We start from the raw sequence: 24580 nt of genomic DNA on the forward strand, positions 1-24580 counted from the left end.
GGTGCGTGGGGAGCGGTCTCCCCGGGCGGGCAGCCGAGGGGGATGCGCAAGGAGCCGCGGCCGCCATGTTGTGCCTGGGGAAGGTTTCGGGCGGGCCCGCAGCGGGGCTTTCCTCCCCCCTTTCCTTCGCCGCTGTGGGGGCGCGGCCGCCCGATTCGCACGGGGGAGTCCCGCCAGTGGTGGGCACAGCGTAGCTGGCTGGGAAAGCCCATGGGCAAGTAGTTTCTCACAAACAAAACTTCTAGAAACGAGGCGCATACAGCGAGGAAGTGTCCTGAGTTGGAGGCAATGCCCAGTCCTCCCATGTCAGGAAGAAACGCCTTTTGGTCCTTTATATCCTTAGAGACTTTTCAGTAGTTTTCTCCAGAAACTTATACTTAATTTTACTTACTTTGTGTTTCTTAAAACCGATTAATCCTCCCCAAATTGAATTGGTAGAATGGACCTCCTTTGCTGTTTGCTTTGGTCTCTGTTGCTGTTCCATGGGCATTGTGGCCCTGCAGCAGAGGACATGATCTTTTGAAGTTTGGTTCATCGGAGGCCTCGTAGCTGCATATGTGCAACAACCACACGACTATGTATGCACTTGGTAAAACCAATCAATAGCAAATACTCCAGTTCTCAGCCAGGGTAAGGTTTAAACATACTACAGTCAGCAAAGCTGCTTACCACACGAGTAACTGCACGTGCGTCTTTTTGTACAGCAGTTACGTACTACTAGAAACACAAGTTGGCCAAAGAAACTGGATGTTTTTTTGCTAATTCAGGGGCTGGATCACTGCTGGGGCATTCCTCCCCATGGCAGGAATCAACAGCTTGTTGCAGTCTGCTTTGTCTTCCTTCAGTCATAATTTTGAGCACTGAAATTTTTTAACTTTTGAAAAAAAGATTGACTCTTCTTACTCCTCTTGTGTTGTATGTGATTATATATTTGTTTTCTCTTCCTCCCAGGTTCCCAGCTTGGGGGCTTCCGGCTGCTGTCCTTGTAACTTTTGTTGGCATTTATTTTTTACCATCTCCCATTGATCCCGAACCATTCATGTACGTTCCCCTCCTTAACTTAAAGTTCAATAGCATAGTGTGTTTGTTGGGAAACACCTGTGCTTTCAGAACTTATCCTATACTTTTCGTCCTGCAGGAGCATAAAAATGATGCTACTCAGGTACCTGTGCAGGAGAAATTGTTTTATATAAAACTAGAAAACAGTAGCACTTTTTTACAGTGCTGAGCAGTGCAGTATTCATATGTACGTGTAAAGAGATTGTTAGTAGATCTCAGACTAATGACAGGGAATTAAACTCTCCAGAATGATGGCAATTTTGTGTTTGTATTGATTTCAGAAAAAAAAATCTTCTAAAAAGTCTGTATTCTTTTTAGTCTGGGACGGCAAGCTCCACAGGCTTGTTAATTTACTTTGGAGTGGTAGTTTTAAAAAATTCTTTAAAAGACAATAACTGGTTACTAGTATTTCTGGAATAAAGTCCTATTATTTTCCCTTTAAATAGTTTTATAGTCTAATGTTGTCTTATTTCTTACATCTTACTTAAAATTAATTTGGTGCAGTTTTGAAAAGCCGCCTCCTGCCTTGGTGGGATCATTGGAAGTGAATAAAAAGCTTCAGAGCGGCCGAAGAATCTTCACAGGACAACTGAAAGGTCCAGAGTCTTTTACTGTTGATGATGAAGGCAAGTAGATAACTTCCAAATGGGTAAAGTTATACATCTGATACATCTGCTCAGTCAAGTAATTAAAAGACAAGACTTAAGAAGTTAAATCCAAGACTTACAAATTAAACCCAAGGAAAAAAAAATAGTAATGTTTGCTAAACGATTGCTCAAAAAATACTAAGATAATTGTGTGTTCTGTGTCTTCACATTAGTAAACATTTGCCTGCAAATGTTGCAGAACATTTTCTTATCTGCTGCTTCCATGGACAGAGCAAATGTCCTACTCCTGTTAAAAAACATAGCTCTCTGAATTGGTGACATATGAAAGTGTTGTTAAAATATAATTATAAAAAGGTATAAACCAGTGTATTTTTTAAAAGTAACATGCAAAAACATCTTAAAGGTTTTTGTGGAAATTCTTCCAAATGCGAGTCTAAGCTTGGGCTTTTGACATAGAACTAGTGACAAGCCTGCCTTGTTTTGGGGGCTTTTTGTTTTCCTGTTTTAGGTCTTCTAAAGCAGCACTGATTTGCTGCATGAGCTCTGAGTTCAGCACGCTGTTCTTTCAAAAGCTATTACTGAACATAGAGCTAAAGAAAGAAGGCAAATGGAGTTGTTTTAAAATTTGCATAGTGCTCAAAAACATGGTTTTGGTCAGCTTGGGTTATAAAAGAACTTTTCACAGTAACCTAAAACCTCCTTTTACCTGTTCACTTGTTCATGTTGGTTGTCCAGGAGCTGTGAGGTGTCAGAATGGTAGGTGCAGGAACCTTACAGGTGCTAGGAAGCTGAAGGATGGATGTAGTGTTAGTAGCACATTTTGCATCTTTACAGCAACTCTTAGCCAGAGCGTGACCAAATTAGGGACTGCGGTGAAAGTTCAGCCCAAATAGAGGAGCTACACGGTGATCTTCTCTTTAGGACACAGGTTTAGTGCTGTGGACTTGGATTCGTGTTTGGGAGCAATTATTTTCCTCTTGATAGTGCGAGTGGATAAAATAGAATCCTGCAGTAGCCAGTACAAAGAAGTAGCCAACTCCCAGCCCAGAGCAGTTTGAGCCTGGCAGTTCAGGCACCCTCCCTTATGGCTGAGATTAGTTTTATGGTATTTTCCAAGGAAATATTGACTAGCCCAGGACATGTTTGTCTGAAAGATACCATCGTGTGTTGTGTGATACAGAGGTGAGAGGTAATCACCTGAAACATTCTTGTCTGCCATTGTGCAAGCTGAACTTAGAACTGAGTTTTCAGCTGTAGGAGCATAGGCCTGGAAGGGACTTAGCTCAACACCTTGCATTGGGGCTAGTGTTCCTAGCAAGCATTTTCTCAAAGCTGCTTCCTTGCTGCTTTCCTCAAAGCTGCTATTTTAATTTGTGGGTTTATTGCACTTTTTGTTCTCTATCTTTTCCTCTACAACTTTCAGGAAGGATAGCGTTTACAACCAGAGTTTTGCAGAATATACTTTAAAAATTAGGACTAATCTGCAAATGCTCTGCATTGCCAAATCTAATGGCTTTCATGATGCTGTATAAATTACTGTTCTGGTTCTGTTTTTCTTTAGCATGTTAATTCTACTATGGAACTTCTCTGAATTTAAGGATGTTTTAGGAGACTAAATTCAGTCAGTTGAAATCTTACGACATGGCCAAAGTTGCAGTAGATGCTGTGGTGATGTTGCCTGACTTAGGTAAATGCTGTTTTCCGTAGGAATAAGACAGGATATTACAGGTAATTCCAGTAGTTCTGTTCTGCCTTCACTTGACCACCAATACCCGTGAGAGAAGTCTAGTGCAAAACCCACTTCACTAGCTACATAAGTCTAAATATAGCACCATAGCCTAGCATGTAGCAGGATAGAAAATAGCGTTAGAAGTCTAAGATTTCTCTCTTTAAATACAGACTCTGGTATGTGATCAGAAATTTCAGCTGTTTCCAGCATGCCTGGGGAGGAGGTAGAATGCCAGCGAGTTGATAACAGCAGCAGCGTTCAGCCTGGTTTTCCCAGGCAAAGCTGTTGTGTTGAACAGTGGCTCCGAAGATCTTCCTTTGGATAAACATGTGCTTTCTGTGTGCCAGTAATCCTGGACAACTCTTTTAATCTAGATCTGACAGCTGATCCTTTGAGAATCCGGCCTTGTCGCTCTTAACATTTTTCCATAGATATGAGTGAGCAGATGCTAGACTTTTTTTATATCTGTTTATCTGCTCTGGTGTTAGCGCTCATTAGACACAGTCGGAATCTGTGGGATTTTAGGAATATGGGCACAGAAAGGTAGAAGAACTTTTATGGAGTATCTTCTAATAGCTGTCCCCAAGCGACAGTGCACATTTTTAAATGTAGACAGGGCTAGGGTGAAAATGCCAGTCACTGTAAAAAACATAATGTCTACTTCAGTTCAATCCACGTAAACAAAAGACAAATCAGAGGAATGTTTCCAAACACTTAACAGACTTTACACTACAAATCTATTTTGTTGAAGAGTAACTCTATTTCAGAGCTTGGACTAGTCGAAAGGTAGGAGGACACTATTTTTAAAAGGTGAGGCTTAATCACCTCTCACCTCTAGAGTTTTTCCTTTGATGTGTTTTTCCTTCAAAAGCAGAGGAGAAAGCAACTGCTAAGCAGGTATCCAACTGAAAATACATTTACCCCTTTAATGCAAGCTTAACATATTTTTGGTATTATTCTGGTGGTTCAAAACCAAAGTGAAGCATCACAGCTTAAAAAAAAACCAAGACACACTTGGGTTTTTTTTGCTTAGGATTTTCATGTTCTAGAAGGACTACTTTTTTTTTTTCTTTTTTTTTTTGCTTTGTATCAGTCATTATAACGTTTTACTTCTGTCTACTTAATATTTTAGCTAGCCCATAGCCTGGCAGAATCCCCAGAACAAACAGGTAGATGGTGTGAGCTCTGCTAACGCTTTCACTCGTTTTTATTGACAGTATGAGAATATCCCTGTGAATCCCTGTGAATCTTTAGTCCTGTCCTTGGTGCCTTTGTTTGCTGCTAACCCAGAGGAGTCTTAAGGTAGCTTTAAGTGTATTATGTTTATTTAAAATAAACATACGAACAGTTCATACTTTTTCTATTCTCCAATGTCTTATTTCTCTTTCTGCTTTATAAAAATACATTTTAAGTAAGCTGTGTTGTTTCCTGTCTGTTTTGTTGCTTTGTGTGTGCATAGAATATATAAATTGGCTGCAAGAAGGAAGGGCTCACAATAATAAGGAATGTCCTTCTCTTACAGTCAGCTTTATTTGCCTGGGTCCCTTTTAAAACAGTCTTCTCATATACTTCCTTTAAGGTAATATCTACACTGGTACTGTGGATGGGAAGCTGTGGATGATCAGTGGTGACAAGCTGCATTTCATTACTCAAATGGGGCAGGACATACCGGAATGTGGTGAGCAACGGTTTTGATGTGAAAAAGCAAACTTGTTCATATAAATGACACTCTAAATGTAATATAAATGAGAAACTGAAGTGCTACTCTACCTTCTGTTAACATTTTCTGAGTCTTTTATGCAAATCTGTAAGAGAAGCCTACTGCTGTCATGTAGCTTTTCCTAATGGAGGCAGGTTTATGGCATAATGGCATATTTCTCAGTCCTTTGAGACTGACTTGTTACATAATCATAGAATCGTAGAATGTTTTGGGTTGGAAGGGACCTTTAAAGGTCATCTAGTCTGCACTAAGCAGGGGTATCTTCAACTAGATGAGGTTGCTTGCTCTCTGAGCAACCCAATGTCTAGAGGGATGGGGCCTCCACCACCTCTCCAGGCAGCCTGTTACAACGTTTCACCACTCTCACAGTAAAGAACTACTTCCTATTGACCAATCTAAATCTACCCTGCCTGAATTTAAAACCAGTGCCCTTTGTTCCATCACTACACACCCTTGTAACCAGTCCTTCCCCAGCTTTCCTGTAGGCCCCCTTCAGGCACTGGATGGCTGCCACAAGTTCTCCTTCCAACCTCCTCTTCTCCAGGCTGAACAACCCCAGCTCTCATCCTGTCCTTGTAGGAGAGGTGCTCCAGCCCTCTGATCATTTTTGTGGTCCTCTTCTGGACCTGCTACAACAGGTTCATGTCCCTCCTGTGTTGATTGCCCTTTAAATAAAGAACAGCATTTTATAGAAGTCCTTCTACACAAAAGGTTAAGCGTGGTCTAGAGACAAGATTTATCCAATTATTTTCCTGCCTCAAGACCAAAATACATGGTAGAAACAGTTCAAATCTTACAAAGGAATCAGAGACTCAGAATAGCGTGCCCTGGTACCATCACCAGTAACTGGGCTGCAAGGTTGGATTTTCTTTCCTTATTTGTGCGGAAAAAAAGCACTGAAATGTTTGGGTTTATCCTGTTCTTTTTTTGATGGACCAAGCAGGCCCCAAGGGCCATTAAAATAGCAGATGTGCTTTAGCCTTGTTTCCTAAATACGTGACACTTATGTGGGTGCTTTCCCTATCCCCAAAGTCCCTGTGCTGTGCACTGGTCTCTACCAAATTTGAAAGAATTCTGAAAAATTACAGAACATTTTTGAGCCTTAGGTAAATAACTGACTATGTGGAAGTTAAGAAACCAAAAATGAGACCAGAATGATAGACCCATTCGGGGTGAGACCAGCCCCAGCTGTTAACTTGTTGGCAGCTGTCAGTCAGTTGGCTTGTGGTACAGATGTGTTACAGTTCCAGTGAGCTGCAATGGAGGTTGTCCCTTTCTTAATGGAGTAGCAGGGAAAATAAGTATTTCAGAGTAGAGGGCATAAGGTCACAAAATTGTAGGGTGTCCAGCTTTACTGATTCACTGCTCTCATAAAAATTACTCACCATAAAAATACTCAGCATGGTAGATCTGTCTTTGTAGTTTTATGTGAGGATTACTTGCAGGATTCTCGTGACCTGTGGAACTTGGGCCCCTCAGCTGAAGGCAAGTAGTTAGATCTTTCCTAAAAGTGGTTTACTTTCATATTTTTCTTGGGGTTATAAAATAAATAGCAGCTGATCCATTTTCCTTTACTACCAGTTCTTCAGACATCTTTAAATTTTTCTGGGAGAACAGAGTAGAGCTGCATTTCTTTGAAGGCTGGGATCAAATTTTTTTCTTAAGTAATAAGGATCAGAGATAAGTAGATGGATGTTACACTGTCACTTGCTTTGCAAGTTACTTTTAGAGACAGTTTAAGGAAGCTTTTAAGGATCTGGTTCATTCAGGGATGCATTTAGTGCTTTTCAGCCTTTGCATTTTGGGGTCTTCATTTTATCAACCTCCTGGTCTTATGTATCCTCCTGTTTGTATCTCAGGAACTCCAGAGTATGAACCAGTATGTGGCCGGCCCCACGGAGTCCGGGTGGATCGGGATGGTGACGTGATTGTGGTGGATTCTTATTTAGGCCTGTACAAAGTCAATCCAAGGACAGGAGAGAAAACCCTCCTGCTCTCGAGTGAAAAAGGTGATGCTACAGTTTATGGGGAAGCAGATTAATCTTGTGTTTGGTCCTCATGCTTATAAATAAATTGGAAGATCAAGGCACTTTAACCAGTTGAGATCAGTACTAGTGAGTGTGGAGACTGGGACTGCTTAAAAGCCCATTTGCTTTATATTTTTAAGATTTGTTTAAAAAATAGAAGAAAACAGAAGCAATGACAATTGTCAGAGGTTTTTGGTTTGGTATGTGTTATGTTGAGATGCAACCTGAATGTATTTCCCTGCAAATGAAAGTAATTTCGAGCTTGGACTTCAGCTTGAGGCAAATGAAGGACAGCATTAACTATGAGATTGGAAACTGCAATGTCTGGTATCTTAAGCTTGCATAGAGCTTAATAATTTTGAACACTTGGTGGTTTTGTACTTATTTTAATCAGTAGTCGTTTTTGTTAACTAGGTGTGGATGGGATGCCTTTCAAATTCCTAAATGGATTAGAAATATCAAAGAAAAATTTGATTTATTTTACGGATTCAAGTAGCAAGTGGGAAAGACGACATCACAAATACGAGGTGAGATGAAGTAATCTTTGTAGCCACCTGGTCAGGCAGCTTAAGTGTTAATTTTTGTGCTGGCAGCACTGTGTATTAGGCTGCAGAAGAGACAAGGTTTTTTGTTGCGTTTTAGCCAAGCATGCCAGGAATGCAGCCTGCCAGAGCCCTGAGGCAGAGGATGGGCTGTGCTATTCTGTAGCTGCTTTTCAAAAAAAACCAAACCAACAAACAACCAGCCCAAACAACCTAAAACACAAAACCTCCAAACCCTGGGGTATGACTACCCAAAGAAATTATCATGTGATACACAACAGTGTGGATTTTTACAGCATGTTCATTTCTCTCTGGTGCCTGCCTACAAGCTTGCTCTTGTACAGCAGTAAACACAAGGCAGGAAATTGCTCGTGTACTTGAAGGTCTCTTTTCTGTGTAGTCACAGCTTTTGAGTAAAACTTTATCTTGAACAAACTCTCTGTAAAGCTGAAATTCAAAGAGGTCACAGACATGAAGATTACACTGACTCTTGTCTTTGCTACCAGAACTGTGCATAAAATGAAGCGAGGAGAAATATTATGTGAAAGGAAGTATATGCCACCTGCCATTCTGTAAAGTCTGCAACGTCTGCTTCTATCCAATTCATGTTAATAAAACCTGAATATTTTCTGTTCTGATTGAAACCAGGTATTGTGATAGCCTAGTTTTTCATTAGGTGTGTTGATTAAGGTAATGGAAACGAACCACCTCGGTCGCCTCCTGGCCTACGACCCCGTGAGGAGGGCGGGGAGGACGCTGCTCGGGGGCCTGCACATGGCAAACGGGATCACTCTGTCCCCCCAGGAGGAGTACCTGCTGGTAGCAGAAACCAGCACGTGCAGAATCATCCGGTAGGTTCAACACCAGTCTCCTCCCACGTGAAGCATATTACACATTAGTTTATAGTACGTGTTTTTAATCAATCTGTAGGTAGGATTTTTGTGTGTGTTCTTTTGTTATTCCTTACCTTCCTAAAAATGCAAACTGAACACGTGCAGTTAACAGGGTTGCTGTTGTCTAAATTAATTTTTTTTCTATGGCAGGAGTCACAGGTTTTAGTTAATTCCAAGTAGAAATTAACAGTCGTTCTTACTGCTGCCAAATGTTTTTGACACCATTTGCTGATGTATTGGGCCCTAACTCCCTCAGACTCTATTACAATTATCCTGGTGATTCCTTTGGAACAGACCTCAGAGGACAAGTGGCACTGCATGACTGTGATGAGTAGCATAACACCCCATTTTAAAGGGAGTCAGTGTTTTAACAGTTTTCTCTTTCATGGAAATTCTAGAGCCAAAATTGATACTAGTTTTAATTTAAAAGGCACATTTTCTACGAATAGATTTTTTTATATAGCACTCACTTAACTATGTTTATGTTACATGTAGAAAGATGAGGTTTTTTGACTAATTAGTCACGTTTAGTCCTGCTTTGCATTTACTACTTCCTGCAGAGTCTTTTTCTGTACTTTGCAAAATTCCTTGCTTGAATGGAAATTATGGATCTTCTGTGCTGTTAAGCTTGCTGTATTTTGCAGCAGCCACTACAACTCATACAGAAATCCCTTTTTGCAGCTACTGGCTGAGTGGAGTGAATGCAGGAAAAAAAGAAGTTTTTGTGGACAACCTGCCTGGGTATTCAGACAACATCAGATTATCAAACACAGGTTTATACAGAGTTGGAATATCTACTGCTCGCTTTCCTGGTTTCTTTCCTCCATTTCTTGATGCTTTAGGACCATATCCATTCCTAAAGAGATTTATTGCAAAGGTAAGTAAGTTTAACACTGTGTAATGTTAACAACTGGTGTCACAAAAATGCTAATTTTTTAAGTATGACAGAACTTGTTCTCTTCAACAGGAAATGCAAGAGACCACTTTATCTTTACCAGCCAGCATACCAACATCTACTAATTTTGATTTTTCTGGAACATTTGAGGATTGTTTTCTTCCTTACATACTACAACACAGCAGTTTTATTGTTGTGGCAATACTGAGAACCTGTTTATGAAGTAGAAAAATCAGTATTGACAAAAGCAGTCCAGAGTTAAAAAGCTCTGAGCCCACTAGTTCATAGCTACATGATAGTGTCAAGGCAGGTGAAGAAGTATTTACGGAAAAAAGGAAGATTTTGCTATAGGAATCAAACTTGGCAAAGTTGTTCTTGCCAAAAGTCATGGAGCTGGTTCTGATTGCCCGTGCTACTTTTTTTCTAGGAACCATGGCTGCCCTTTCCCTAGAACTTGCACAGGAAAACACAGTCAAGTGGGTCATTCATGTGTGTTCCATCAAATCTGTTATTCCTGTTTGAAGAAAATGGGCAGCTTTTGGCAGCTGGAATAAGTTCAAACAACTTCCCCACCTTCCTGAGCAACCAGGCACCAACTATACTTTAAGATTAGTGAGCAATTACTGGACTGGCAGCTTTAGACACAGTCCAGTGAATATTATCAAAAGGTTAAACAACAGCTGAATCTGACTAGAGCAACATCTGGAAAACAATGGATTTGTGTTGCCGCTTCTTTTGTAGTCATGGAGTTCCCTCCTCCCCACTCCTTGAATGAAGTGTTAACACTGTATTTCTTTTTCTGTAACAGGTGACTCCTTTATCATTCTACAGCATTTTCCTTCACAAACATGGCTTGTTCTTAGAAATTAATGACAAAGGAGACATTGTGGCAAGCTTCCATGACCCTGATGGTAGCGTCACCTGGGCTGTCAGTGATGTCTTTGAGCATGATGGGAAGCTGTATCTAGGTAATACAGAGCTGCCTTTTCTTGTGGTGCTACAGAAAACTCTATAGTTTTCATAAGCTCGACCATCAGAAGAAAGACAGCAGCAGTGTCTCAAGCTGTTAAGTATTGTTCTCTACCCGTGGAAGACTGCTACATCACTGAAGGGGAAATGAAACTGATACCACATGATTAAGCAGAAATGAAAACAGAATGCAGAAATACTTTTTAGAAGCTTGTGAAACCCTCAAACTTCAGTAGGGTCAAAGTACTAAATCACCTTGCTCCACAGTTCAGAAAATATTTAGGTATGTATTTTTAAATGGTGGCACAGAATCTTCCAAGGAATTCAGCTCTGTAACAAGGACTGAGGTAAGTAAGTAGCACATATCTTCATGTTGCTCACAGTTCCCATTTTGGAAAAAGCCTTAGGTAGGATTTTATTCTTCCTCTTTCCCAGAGGCAGAACATACTACTTTTAATTATGAACAGCAGTTTTTCTCATCTCTTTGTTAAAGTTTTCCATCTATTCAACCACATCAGTTTCCCAGGAAATATGAGCAAGTTCAGCCTTGCATTTACATTTGTTCTTTCACTTCAGTGTTTCTTCCTGGTGTGCAAAGCAGTCTTGTGTTGTTTGGCTATACACTTGTACATCAGGTTCCCTGTGACCACAAGAACGTTCACTAGTGGCCACTGTTAGACAGGAGGGCAGTAAGCAGAGGACAGGCCTATGAATTAGGAATTCAGTCTTTAGACACATGACACAGCTTGATCCTGTAGGAAGGTTTAACTGAAATTCAGTAACAGATAGAAGTTTGATAGGCAGTTTATTTTTCTTTCCCCAAAAGTGCAGCAGTGAACAGGGTCCTCTGGAAGGGCACTTTCTAAACAAATGTTCAAGACAGCAGAAGTTAAGTATACCCACAACATGCTACAGCAAAGTATGCTCACATACAGAGAGAGGGGGGAACACAAAATTAATTGAATGAGATTAATGACAGCTGTACCATTATGATGAAACACTGTAATTAGCTTGTAGAATCAGTCTTAAATATAACTGGATTGAAAAGGTATTTTACCTGCTTTGGGTGTGCGTTTGCATCATGTGTCCCTGTTACAACTTTATGCCTCAAAATGAAGCAGCCCAATTTCCTGGGCCTGTGCTGGGTAAGCATGTACTAGCTGTATTTCACTTATGCTGAAGAGATGTTCTGAGTGATTCTTGGTTTAGATAACGTAATAAAGTTATTAACTGTATTTCTCCCTGTATAGTATCTACTTTACCAGATCAGATAACTAAAATTCACAGCTTTGCTTTTGGTAATAACTAAAAAATTAAAAAAAAAAAAAAATAAAAAAATAAAAAATCACATTTTACCTAAACCCAACTCTGTACTGGTAAGGCCCCTTCATTTAAAACTCTGTACTGGTAAGACTGTCATTTAACACTAATGCCTTCAGTAATGGTACAGACAGAGCCATGGTCAAAGAGCATATGAAATGGAATTTCCAGGAAGACCATTTAGTTTTAAAACCACTTAGTTGGGAGTTAGATCTGGATAACGGTCAAAGTTCCTTCATAGTTTCTTGTTTTTTTAATTGTCAAAGCTAAGAATTAACACTGTTCCTTCAAGGCTCTAAAAATACTCAAAATTAACTGCTTCATGGAAATAAGAACCAGACAAGTGACAACTCCTCTAAAAGCTGTGGAAGGCAGGCAGCTGTTTGCTGCTGTTCTTCCTTCATGCTTACATGCTTTTGGTGAACAGTTCTTCAGGCTTTATCAAAAGTGGGAGTGAAGCAGCTACTTCCCTAAACTGCTGTTCTGGTTAAGTGAAGACTGAGTAATTTCACTCTGAATTTCCATTTAATACAACATTTACTGCCCCTGACAGATTTCAGGTATAGTGTGGTTCTCTGACAGTGAGTGTGTAAGTTACTGAACCTACTTTCAAAAATGCTTCCCACATGTGTACAGACAGCAAGAGTGTTAATTTGAGTAAAACACCTGGTTGCATGTACTGAATAAACCTGTAGCAATTTTGTCAACTTTTGTATTAATTAATTATTAGGCAAAAAGTAAATAATTCAAAAGAAAATTTCCTTGTTTTGGCTTAAGATCACTTTAAGATAGAGTTACACATTTGTACCCATAACAAAGTTTTGGATATAGTTTGGGGAGCAACGTAACACATATTACTTGCACTGAAACTTAACTCAAGTAGAATCTTGACATAGGACCTAAATTTGATAAACTTGAGGGTTTAATGTGCAGCAATCAATGTATTTCACACAGCTACCAAAATAAAATTTAAAGAACAGGTCTAAGTTGCTAGAATTATTTGAGCCAAACACTACATAAATGAACTTTAAGTTTAGCTCAGCATGAGCAAAAAAACAACTTTGGTTTTGTTTTTAAAAGACAAAATATGATCTAAAGGGTATTGATGGACAATACTAAGGCTTGAGAAACAAAACAGGATAAAGCTACAGTGGTAGTGGAGGAAAAAAAAAAAAAAAGTCCTGAGATTTGAAAGCATGTGAGTATAGTTTGAACATCTCAAAACCTCTGCATTTATACAGATGCTCCAGCTGAAAAGTTACCTTTCATGTGATTTTTTCTTTTCTCCAAGTATTTGGTCACTGCAGAGATCTAAAACGAGTTAGATTTGAGACAAAAGCTCTATGAAATCTAAGCTGGAGATCACTACAGAAGTTGCCAATTTTAAGCTACATGAAGGACAACTTCTCTGCTTTAGAATTAAGAGCCAAGAAAGTTCAACTGCTCTTATTGTAGCATTGCTTGTGTCCAGTTTATAGATCTGCACACTGGGGCACACACCTTCACAGTTTGGAAAGAGTTGCACTTTGTTGCCTACTGAATGATTACTTAGTGGAAGAGTTTACCTGGCAGAAGTTGGAATTGTCATGCTCTCTATTTGGGTAAACGGTCTGAAATAACTAACTGAAAACTAAATACCTGTGCCACAGTTAGACAGGGAATGATTATCTTCCCTGGTAACAATTGAAATTGTCTTGCTAAAGATACACAATTCAGTGATTCTAGAAGATGTTTTGCCACAGAATCTATACAGGGTGCAAGCTGTGGCTGCATTTCAGATAAGCCTAATCAGAAGGTTGAAAAGACAACCTAACCCTTCCAAAGGGGAATCAAGTGATAACATGCTGCAGTCAGACATCTGACATGCAGTCCTTTGGTGTGAAGGCCACGTACTGCAGGTTCTGAATAGTTATGTCTAGTAGTTGCTACCAGAAAGCAACACTCCATGAATCACTTAAACTGCCCTCTTAGCCTAACTTACAGTGAGTAATGATTTATTAGTTTTTAGCCAGCTTGCTTACAAAATAATTTACCTTCAAGAATCTAATCAATATAAGATGTTAGACAATTCAAGACATTCGGAGGTTAGAGACAGATCAACTCTACTGTGGTGCCCTGTTTTTTTTTTTTTTTTGTGTGGATTTTTTAGTATTACTTTTGTTCATGTATTAAAACAGACTTAAGAGTTAGCTCAAAAACATAGGCACGCTTATTTTAATACTTGTTAGTCTCAACACTCTTTTGTTTAACTCACTAGGAAGCCCATATTAAACCCAAAGTTTTTTCAGTAGTACATAATCACCCATCCCAGCATTTCACACTAGTAGGAGGCAGAAACTGCATTCTTGTTTGCAAGTTACCAAAGCTCTCCTACAAAGCTCATTGGTCTCATTCAAAGTGGTCTTGTTGAAAGACAAGTATTTAGCATACAGATTTTAATTCTGCACAAGACACTTGCTAGTCAGATCCTACAGTTTTGACTAATGGCTTCCTACACTACTTTGGACTAGTTTGCTGTTGTCATTAACAGCTTTGAGCTCGTTACAGGAAACCTATAATTATAAACAAAGTCTGTGACACTGAATGTGGGTGAGCATTACTGTGCAATAGCACCTGCCTATCTAACCCGACCCAAATACATGTTTATTCCTCTTAGAACAAAATAAACTGTTTGGATTCACAGGCATAGGTTCACCTCTGTGCCTGTGATATGAAAAGGTACTCGAAAGACAAAGGTGGTAATCAACCATCTGAGCAAGACAGATTAGCTGTGTCTAATGATTTAGAGTTACAGTTCAGCTGTAAAATATACATATTGCACAAGGCAACCAGCTAAAGACGAGGGTTTCTTCCCAGCAGGGTTTGAGTAGCCCGTTAAAAGTCTTCCAGCTGCAATCCACAAGAGTTACAGGGACAGACCTGCTGCAGCCACTGGAGGAACCAGTCAGAGGGAGCCGAGGGCAAGGGGCAACAAGCACCTATAGGGGCTGTGCAGAAAACCTCCGAGCCCGGACCCCGTGGTTGCTGAACATGAGCCGTGGGTCAAACCGGTACCTGGGGAGAGGAGCAGAGTCCCTGTGAGCGACAGCCAGCCCCACCGCCAGCGCTCCCAGCGACAGATGGTTTCTAGAGGAGCGCCGGCACAGGGCTACGTCGATACTTGCTTTCTGGGCAGCATGCAGTGGGGACAGTCTCTCTACATACTACAACAGATGAATTACAACACACAACTAAGGAGTTGAGGGTTTCCAAAGAAATAAGTACTAGCTGCAACATACCATATTGGCATGTGTAACATTAAGCACTCAGGAGATGCATCCAACCAGAAGGCTTTGCTCCCTCAGTTGACAAACTTAGAGTTGTACTACCTAAGGACATTTTAAATAGCACTTAAAAAAAGCTTCAGTCCAAATGATCACCAACTGAATTTTGGGGTCACAAGTGCTACTGGCTTACATCAGCTGACTAATACATACAGCTTAGGTCCCACAGGAAACGTTCCTTGCTAACAGCATCTCCAGGAACAATCAGAGCAAATCTATGGAAAATGCCTGCCTGCAGAGCTTTTCCCTGTGCTCAGGCAAACCTGAGGTCACTTGTCTCTGACTGCTCAGCGCAACTGTAAGCTTCAGCCATTCTATGTCAGCAGTGGCTGACAAGATGGAAGTAGCAGTATTAATGCTATCAAGTTATATGCAGTAGGTGAAATTAAAATAGAGGTTAAACATTAAAAAAAGCATCAAGATAGCATTTCTGTTGAACAACAGTACCCTCTATAAAAGCTTAATTTAAAAAAAAATACATGTAAAAGTACTATGATAATGAACTGAGCCAGTGTTTACCCAGGATCGAAGACACCCGGTGTACGACAAGTTGCTCCTGAACAGGACTGCAGCATCATTAAGCGATAGTTCATCTTCTCTAGAATTTCTTGATCAATTGTTTTAGCAATGTTATTGATCTGGTGTGGATCCGCAGTCAAGTTATACACTTCCACAAACACCTGTAGAGGAACATTTATGCACTGTATTAAATCCTAAATGCTAATTAACACATCCCCACACAAGGTACGCTTGCCCACGCAGCTACGTGGTCAAAGACAGGACTGGGTAGGTAAAGCTAAAGTTTTGTGATAGCACAGCATTGTTGGAAAAGTTTTTAATTCCACCTAATGTACTCACTGCAGATGTTGTTCTAACACAGAAATGGAACCCATCTTATGACTATAAGACTACAGTAAGGGGATAAGCTGGCTGTCTTTTCATTAATGGATCTCAAAATACACAATTCCATGAGCACATGATGGTGCTGCGATGGTCATCAGGTACTTCAGCTGTCAAACCCAGACAGGCATCTTGACTACATGTACAAAATATACCGAGTACAAGTAAGCCAATACAAGAAAGTTTTTTTTTGTGTACACATGGTTTGAGGTTTGTCTGGAGGATTTTAGGGCAGATTTGTTTTTTGGTACATTAAATCTCTAAACTATTCTGTGGGACAAATACTAGTCACACATCACAGGAATTCAGCCGAGGTTTTGTCCTTGCTGGAGCAGAAGGCCTGATTTCAGACAATGTTGATAAAAACTGTTGGGTTGTGTCTAACTGAAAGATACATCTGGATAGACTGGTTGCTAACTTTCTTGTAAAGTTCACTGCAAAGTTTTAAAGGCCACATTGCTGCATCTTCCCAAAACTCTTAACCTTAATTTAAGCTGAGTGACCTCAAAAATGCCACAGCCATACCTTCTTACTGGGAAGAAAAATAAAGTGACATGAAGTGTATTATATCAGCTGAGCTTCAGAGTCTACTCATACAAAGAAAGCTGAACTACTCATTTAACTTCATCAAATTGTCAGAAAGTGGAAAAATGAAGGGCAGGGTCTGCTAAGCAGGATCTTGATCTCCCTTACAGTCTCTTGCCATCTTACTGCAAAAACCAGTGTAGTGAAATTTATTCCCCTGGTTGGAGTTGTTCATTATAGACTAGCAGAAACACTTTTGTGTGGTGGCATGGTAACTGGGAAACCTGCTCTTTAGGAGTTTATTGCACATCTCCAGCAATGCAGTTTGTTAGATTTGTGACCTGGCTGCCTCAAGCCCAATGTGCTCTCTGGAGCGACTGTGTGCAAAAAGGCACAAGTAAAGATCAACCCTGTAACACGCCAAGTTTTGTGTGTGCAGCAGATGCTTCACTAGTGAGATCTGAAGAGTTTCTGCAGGGGGAACATCATGTCCCTTCTTCCCAAACAACTTAAGATAAGGCTAGAGACCTTTCTCACACTGGTAACTTAGATACTTATTTTGCCAGGCCAACGTGAGCAACAGAAGAGAAATGGTTAGCCTGAGATGCCAGTTTTTCTCAAGGAAAAGAGTTGCACTGGAACATAAGAACAGCAGAAGTACAGTGTAACAGAAAATGCTTGTACAGAAGACTGACACGTGGAATTAGGGTAGGACAGAGATCTGAACCCAGTCACAGCACAGCTCTGCACGAGGCTGTTGGGTCATAAAAGAAAGTAGTATCATAGTTTAGGCTACAAATAGAGCAGCTATTGTTCCTCTCTCATTCCCTCTTACCCCTCAAAAAAACCACTTTTTTTTTCTTCCCAGAACGCTGACCAGAGTTTTGGTCAAACATTCTCACCAGCAGATAAATACTTCACTGTTTATCCTGCAAGCAATGGCAGTCTGCTTTTCAGAGTACTTTATGGAAGCCTTGAGAGCAGATAAGAGCGCGGACGGTCGGTCACGCAGCGGTGAGCAGCTGCTGTCTGCGAGCCAGGCAGACTTACCTCCCGGTCATCAAACTCACAGTACTGCAGGTCCCAGGAGGCTGACAGGGTCCTTACACAGGCGTACGTGTTGTTATAGGAATCTTCACACACACAGTCTGGGAAGCAGTGCTGTGAAGGGAGCAGTGAACAAAGAACTTCAGATCGGGGGAAAAAAGTGAACTAGTCATCCTCTTCTAGAGCCTGTACCAGCTCAAGTCAACGGCACACCTGAACACCAGGATCTTGGTCTAACACATGCAAGTGTGTTAGATAGTGTGTTAAAACTGGGGGTTTTAAGCAAAAACTCGGCTGTTCTCAATTTGAAAGTGTTGTTATTCAACCCAGCACAATTAAGTGCATTTTGTCTGGGAAGCTGATGTACACCAAGCAAAGAGAACAACACAACACACACTAGTAATGACAGCATCAACTGGATGCACTTAAAGCAAACCTGTTTGATTCGGGAAGTAGCTAGTGACTTAAATAATGGTCATGCATGAGAACTGAGACAAGGACACTGGAAGCTTAGCAAGCACGCGATGCCACTGCCACCCACTTTGCCAAGCCCACACCTTCCCATGTATTTCTCCAGCCCTGAGGCCCTGTAGGTTCCCACTGAAAGGGCAACAGTGCTCTGTACAGTGGTATAGACACATTAGTTCCACATGGCTGGATGTCTCCCTCCAAGACCTCTGAGACCTTACTTTTAGAACCAGGTTAGTGCATACAGCAAACAGGTTTAATTTAGCAGTTGTTTTGTAATATTAACAGATTGTGTCTTGCTTACTGTGACTCCAGGTCCTAGGCCAGGACAGGTAGGATCGCTGCCATTGTACCCTTCTCCTTGGTACTCCACCAAGAAGTCAGATCTCCACGTCACATTTTTGTCTCCTCTCTAGGACAAGAAGTTAACGTGACTTAGTATCCATTGCACCATGAAACAAAAGACATTCTCCATGCCTGGAATAACACTAACTCTGCTCACTGCTTACAAGGCAGTTTGAATCCTCGTCCCTGATTTGAGTCAGTCTTAAAATAATATTTTGCCTTAGCTTAGAATGTCTTCTGTAACTGGAAGACAAGGGTCCAATTCCAAAAATATTACAAACCCTCACAAGAAGGTGTCCAAGAGCTATCCCAAATTTATAAAGAATCATGCAGTAATACCCAATAGGAGCCACATGGCCAGCCAGTACTATATGACAGACAAGATCCCTGCAACGAGGCCGTTTCTCTTCAGTTTGTATCTGACTACAACAGATGGAAAGAGATACCCTTGGCATAAGAAAAGATAAACAGCTTTAAGAAGCAACTAAGTTTTAAGCTGCTCTATTTGTAGCTGCATTTTAGAAGGCAGAGGGAAAGGCAAGTTTAAGGTTAATATACAGCACCATTACAGGCATATACGGCAAAACAATGAGTTTCAGAGTTTTGATTCCATCAGAGTAAACTAGATGCCTTTTACCTGCTTCTGTCTAAAGAACAGCTTAAGGTTTGGATACCAGGTTTTAAAAGCAAAGCACTGTTTTAAATCTGGATGATCTCCTACGTTTCCAAGTAAGCTGCCTTCAATTTAGAGACTAAATTTAATTAAAACTAAAAGGATCAACTGCAAGCAGCTTTATTTAAGTAGGCTTCTGCTCACTTATTGGAAAGGTCAAGTCTGCTTTATGAAACCACATGCACTTTTTTTTACAGAGTTTAGGGGGAAACACCAGTTCTACTGAAAACTGAGGCACGCCAAAGATTTAAGACACAGGAGAAAAGCAGGTTGTTCTATGCTGGGAAATCCTCAGGACAAGAAGTGGAAGGATGCAAAGCAGAAACAAAATAAAGCCTTCAGAGCAGGAGTTATTACAAATGGCAGGATTAGCCAAAGGATGACACAACTTTCTATTACAATATGACCACCACGTTGTAGGGTTTATGAAAATACATCTGCGTTTAAAAAAGATACCTACGTTTTTCACTAAGCTATGAACATCCCATGTGAGAACAACATCAAGGGAAGAACCTGGGTTATGAGTCAACCTAGCCTCCAGAAGGAAGTGGTGGTATTCACTTTGAAGAACAACCCCTGCAGGAGGTGGTGGTTACAATCCCATGCCACCTACTTACCAACAGCGGCAGCAGTGACATCCCGTCCATCTGGGTCTTATTCAGGTCGTACCCCGCGATATCCAGAATAGTGGGACCCAAGTCAATATTTGCAACAAGCATCTGCAAGGCAAAGGCAAAGTTACTTTAGAAGACCAGAATTTAACAGATAAAAATACAGAAATCTCATTATTACAAATACTTGTAATTTTAGGTACACCTAAACACTACTTAATTTCATCTTTATAGGCTAAGGGACATTAGAATATTCAAAAGCCACAGTAGGGTCTTTGGAAAGCAAGTGTCACACTTCCTTTACTTTAGTAGCCTGCAATTACTTAAATTTGCCAATTCCAGCAAGAGGACACAGCTTTTTAGAATGAGATCTTTGCACTTTGTACCACTGCATGTATTTCATTGTGTTGATACATATATATGTAGGAGGATAATTTATTACCTAAAGTTGACAACCATGAAACACTGTTCAAAGTAAATCCACACCGTGATTTCAGCTCTTTCTTACCTTGTTTGTCTGATTTGGTTTTATCCCTGGTCCTCGAACTAGCAATGGAACTTTGATATCAAACTCATACAGCTGCCGTTTGTCTATTGGCAAAGAAAACTGGCCTATATAATAGAAAATGGAAGAAGTTAAATGGTTTCTTGGCTTACATTTTAAGAGTCTTGGGCTACGTAATTTCCAGCATCCAATTCTAAGAAGATAGAAGAGGTTCTTGACCAGAACCACATTAACAAAGTGGGGGATAAGTATAGGCACCTTCAAGTTATAAGCTGTATCTTACAAAGTTCAACAGCTTAGATAGCACATTTTTAGCCATACCATGATACAGACAGGTCTTTGACATATTTTTACCAGTTGACTCTTTCATGGCAACCCTTTCTACAGAACAGAGACCCTCCCTTCATTTCTGTCCTAATTTCATGTATACCAAGATACAGTGGTAGAGATTAATGCTAAAAACTGCTCCTAAAGCCCAGTAACATCCACAGACACCCCACAACACAACTCCAGATTGCTTTCTAACTCAAATCAGTACTTCTCACGTCTACAATTTTCCAGAGCTGCTGCTCCCATTTTCTGGGGTAGTTATGAAGTTGAAAGGTTATGCAAATCCAGGATCTTCTACAAATACTCAGTAAGCAGTGAAAATTTTACCAGTGTGGAAGCCATTGTCTGATGTGTAGAAGATGTATGTGTTGTCTAATTCTCCGTTCAGTTCCAGTTTCTTCACTAGTTTCTCTACCAGGTCGTCTACTGACAGCAGAGTTTGCCAACTACACAGAAATTAAGTAATTCATATTAGAGTATTAAATAGTCAGAATAATTCTGATTCTGCTTCAGGTCAGTGTATGCACTGTAAATGGATTATTTTGCTTGCAAATTCTGAAAACAAACTTCATAGGTTACTACACTGTACTTTTCAAGGCTGCAGTTTAAGATAGAAATGGACTCTGTCTTCTGTTCTTGTTGATTTTATCCTGTAGTGTCTGAGAAAGACGTCAGAACACTGATTATTTCTTATCTGGAGACACCCAAGACCAACTTTGAAACAACACAATGGCAAAAAGAATTTTTGCCTGCAAGGTAATTTGTTATTAGTTCTTTATATGTAGTTTTAATATTAAAATACAAGATTGCCATGAACTTAATTGTTTATATTGGATCCTTTCTGCTTGAAAACTACATCAGCTATTTTGTATTACTCACATAGTATCAGGGTCCATTATTCCAGTGGACCTAAAGTCTTAAACAGCTACAAGTTCTTTCATTTGCCATTAAGACAAGTAACTGCTTCTGGTAAGTCAACAACAAGCTTCCACAAACTAATATTATGCTGAATTAACTAGTTATTCAATTCTTGGATCCTGTTGTCTCCAGGCTTAACTTAAGATTTTGTTGAACATTTTTCCAAAGTCACAACCTCATGTCTAGTAACTGCTCAAAGTGGAGTTTTACACTTAAGGTTAAGCTAATGTTTGTTTCAGAGCTTTTAAGGGAAATACACCTACAGTGTAAACAAATACACTTCCTTTCTATTAAAAAGAGGAAACAAGTTATCTTCACATTACTCCCCACATCTCCTTTTATAAGGAGGAATCGGGCACATGCCTTGGCCAGTCAGGCATCCCCATGGGAAAGGACCACAGACTGAGAGCCAAGATTAATAAACCAGATTAGCTGGCAAATAAATCAATCACATTTGATGTACATCATGTAAGAATCCAGAATTCAAGTGAAGTAGAAGCTAAGGCCACTTTTTTTGAAAGCCTCTTGTACACTGAAAGAGAAGCAGTAGCGACACCGTGCATGATTGATCTTTTTTATGATAAATAACAGCACCATTTGGGAGCAAAGTATTTCTGAAGTCCATGAGAAATTTCTCTGGAACAGGTAAACCGGAAAGTCAGGTCTGCTGAGAAGATGCCAGAGATTTGCTAATTTGACAGCTATTGTCAGACTTATTACAACCCTTTAGAAAAAAACTTTAAAAAACAACAACATGAAAGTTCTGAGTAAAAATCTTAAGCAACCAAAAAATTCTTACCGCTTTCTGTAAGCATTATCAAGAAATTGTATTGAAGAATTAGTCATTGGAGTCTTTGCTTGTCGAATTAACCAGTGCTTGTTCTGAGGAAAAAAAGACAAGATTAGCATAGAAGTACCAGCTTCTGAACCTTTCTTGCGCTAACTACAACAGAGAAGTTGTTTAGGATAAAACATCTACATGACTGCTGTGAAACAGCCAGGCAATACTAACAAACCAACCCAATTCCAGCTTTCCCTTGGTTCATGTAAAATCTAAGTTGCAAGAGTAGAGTGTACTACAGCTCTCTTATGCTCGGCCCTCAGGGAGAAGAAAAGAGCTGTGGATCTTTTCAAAGCAGTTCAGGGAAGAAATTTGTGAAAAGATAGAGAATGCTCTCCCAGAGACAAAATTCTGATAGCTTGAGAGGTCTCATGAAAAAAATCTGAAGCACTGAGAGCAGTGTTGCAAGATTGGACTTGGCTGTCAAAGTGAGGTTCTTTTGAGACTAAGATTGGTGAGCACCCCAATATAGAGAGGTGGAGAGAAACTCCTACATCAAAAGCAATTAGGACTACCTAGTTTGTGGAGAGGCGAGGACAAAGACCCGTAATGGTGCCACTGTCAGATTCTTGGTAGCCTATTAACTTATAACTGAAGACTATTGAAAGGAACAGAACTATTACAATTTTATTTGGAATTTTTGATTCCAGAACAAGAGCTTTTCTTTAGCTAAAGCATTACTTGATTCTTCTAGTCGTGTCCCCAACTTCCAGAAATAGCCCCTCGCTTTCTGCCCTCAGTCCCCCCTCCCCAAGTAACAGAGATGATATAAAAAGTGCTCCCACATCCTGAAGCACCAGTCTGAACTGGATCAGCTGCTGTACAAACACATGGGAAACTCATGAACAACCTGATGGGTTAGTATTAGTGGGGAGCAGAATAAAGGAGAAAGTCACGTCAACGGAGCTTTATGCTCTTTCACTAGGTAGGTCAGAGATGACCTGCTCACGACCTTCAGCTTGAGCCTGTATTTAGTTGGTCACTCCTCTCTGTAGAGCCTCACCTTACGCAACTACCCTCCTGTTACAAGCATATGACTCTGAACAGGCTCAGGCTTTCAAGACTCACAATGAAGTGACTCAGATCTCCTGCAATTACTCAGTTCCCCTGTTTTCTGCTCTTGATGACTGAAGGGAAGATTTTTTGGCATAAAGACTTGATACCATGTCCAGTTTATTTTAATTTGGTTGTCCTCAAATCTCCTCTTCAATAGTTGTAAAACAATTCTCTGGAAAGACACTTAAGTCTGTCTCAGCAAGAAAGCACAGCATAACCAAGACCAAGCATCTAGGACTTGTGTGTTGCTTTAGAGGAAAAAGGAAGGAAAGACATCACAAACCCCATTCCCAGCTCAGAAGGAGTTCTGAAGAACAAAGGACCTGGCAATGCCATCTCTGCACCAGCCACCTTTCACACAAGGTGGGCTTAGGAGGGGCCCTCCATAAGGCACAGCCTTGCTGGGTAACTCAGGCAGGTAAGTCACCTAGTGCAGCAGAATCCTTCTCTTTTGGGAAGTATTTTGTACTTCCCACCTTTCTCTGAAGTTTCAGAAACTTCACACAGCACCTAACCACCTTTGTGGATTTCAGTAAAGTTCACGCTGACTTGGAGGCCTGTTCTGCCAATAACCAGGCCCAAAAAAAATGATACAGCCAGCAGGAAGATGAACCAATACACAGAATGTATTGTATACAAAGAGGACATTCCATGAATGATCGCTGGGGGTACAAACAGATCAATCAGCTGGTACATAATTGATGCCACCCCCAACGATCCCACAAACGACACGACTCGGCCCACAACGGGTGGTATAAACAGTGAACTGAGGTTTCCCATAGCTGGCATGGGAAACAGCCAGACCAGTAAGTTAAATACATAAGAAGAAGGTGCCCACATGGCAACTCTCACCCCATCGGCCCGCGTTCGCAAAGGCCTAAACAGACCAGGGCCCAGCTCCAGGGTGAGTCAGGAGGTCTGCCCTGAACCAGGAAGCTCTGGGGAGTGCACTCCACAGAGCAGACGCTCCTGACTCCCTGCAAGTGGTCCCAGCTTTTATCCCCAAGCAGACACCTGACCTTTGTCAACTCAGTGCGGGACCCCTGGGGCTCATTTCCCTTCTGGCTCTCCCTGCAGGGCCGGCCGCACCCTGGGGGGAAGCTATAAGGCAAACTCACCACCTCTTTATGAAGGGCTGTGGGAATCACCCATACATCAACCTTAATTCGGGGGCTCAGGGTTCAGACCCCAGCATTTCAAGGCCTCAAATCTGTTTCCGGGTCAGTCCTCGTCAAGTCTCTCTCGCTAGTTACATACAAAGCTGTCCACCATTCAT

General features: G+C 40.7%; 2 protein-coding genes across 2 annotated transcripts in view; one reads left to right on the top strand and one right to left on the bottom strand.

Moving 5' to 3' along the window:
• Positions 1–951: 951 nt before the first annotated feature.
• LOC103773981 (adipocyte plasma membrane-associated protein-like) lies at positions 952–10488 on the top strand (the record flags this gene model as incomplete). The annotated part of the gene is made up of 8 exons (XM_008941363.1): positions 952–1041; positions 1564–1685; positions 4976–5074; positions 6976–7125; positions 7558–7670; positions 8376–8536; positions 9260–9455; positions 10282–10488. Coding segments are annotated over 8 exons (1138 nt in total), but the record flags the coding sequence as incomplete, so codon positions are not given.
• A 3914-nt stretch (positions 10489–14402) lies between these two features.
• Positions 14403–24580, bottom strand: part of GNS (glucosamine (N-acetyl)-6-sulfatase) — a gene marked incomplete at its 5' end in the record, with an annotated part of 17453 nt that continues 7275 nt past the window's right edge. Inside the window, 8 exons of the mRNA XM_008941364.1 lie at positions 14403–14816; positions 15605–15765; positions 17561–17671; positions 18330–18437; positions 19661–19762; positions 20163–20266; positions 20817–20935; positions 22207–22289. Coding sequence (XP_008939612.1) covers positions 14741–14816; positions 15605–15765; positions 17561–17671; positions 18330–18437; positions 19661–19762; positions 20163–20266; positions 20817–20935; positions 22207–22289 — 864 coding nt within the window. The remainder of the gene's footprint in view (positions 14817–15604; positions 15766–17560; positions 17672–18329; positions 18438–19660; positions 19763–20162; positions 20267–20816; positions 20936–22206; positions 22290–24580) is intronic.

This window comes from Merops nubicus, unplaced genomic scaffold (assembly GCF_000691845.1).
Source record: "Merops nubicus isolate BGI_N331 unplaced genomic scaffold, ASM69184v1 scaffold19815, whole genome shotgun sequence".
NCBI classification, from domain to species: domain Eukaryota; kingdom Metazoa; phylum Chordata; class Aves; order Coraciiformes; family Meropidae; genus Merops; species Merops nubicus.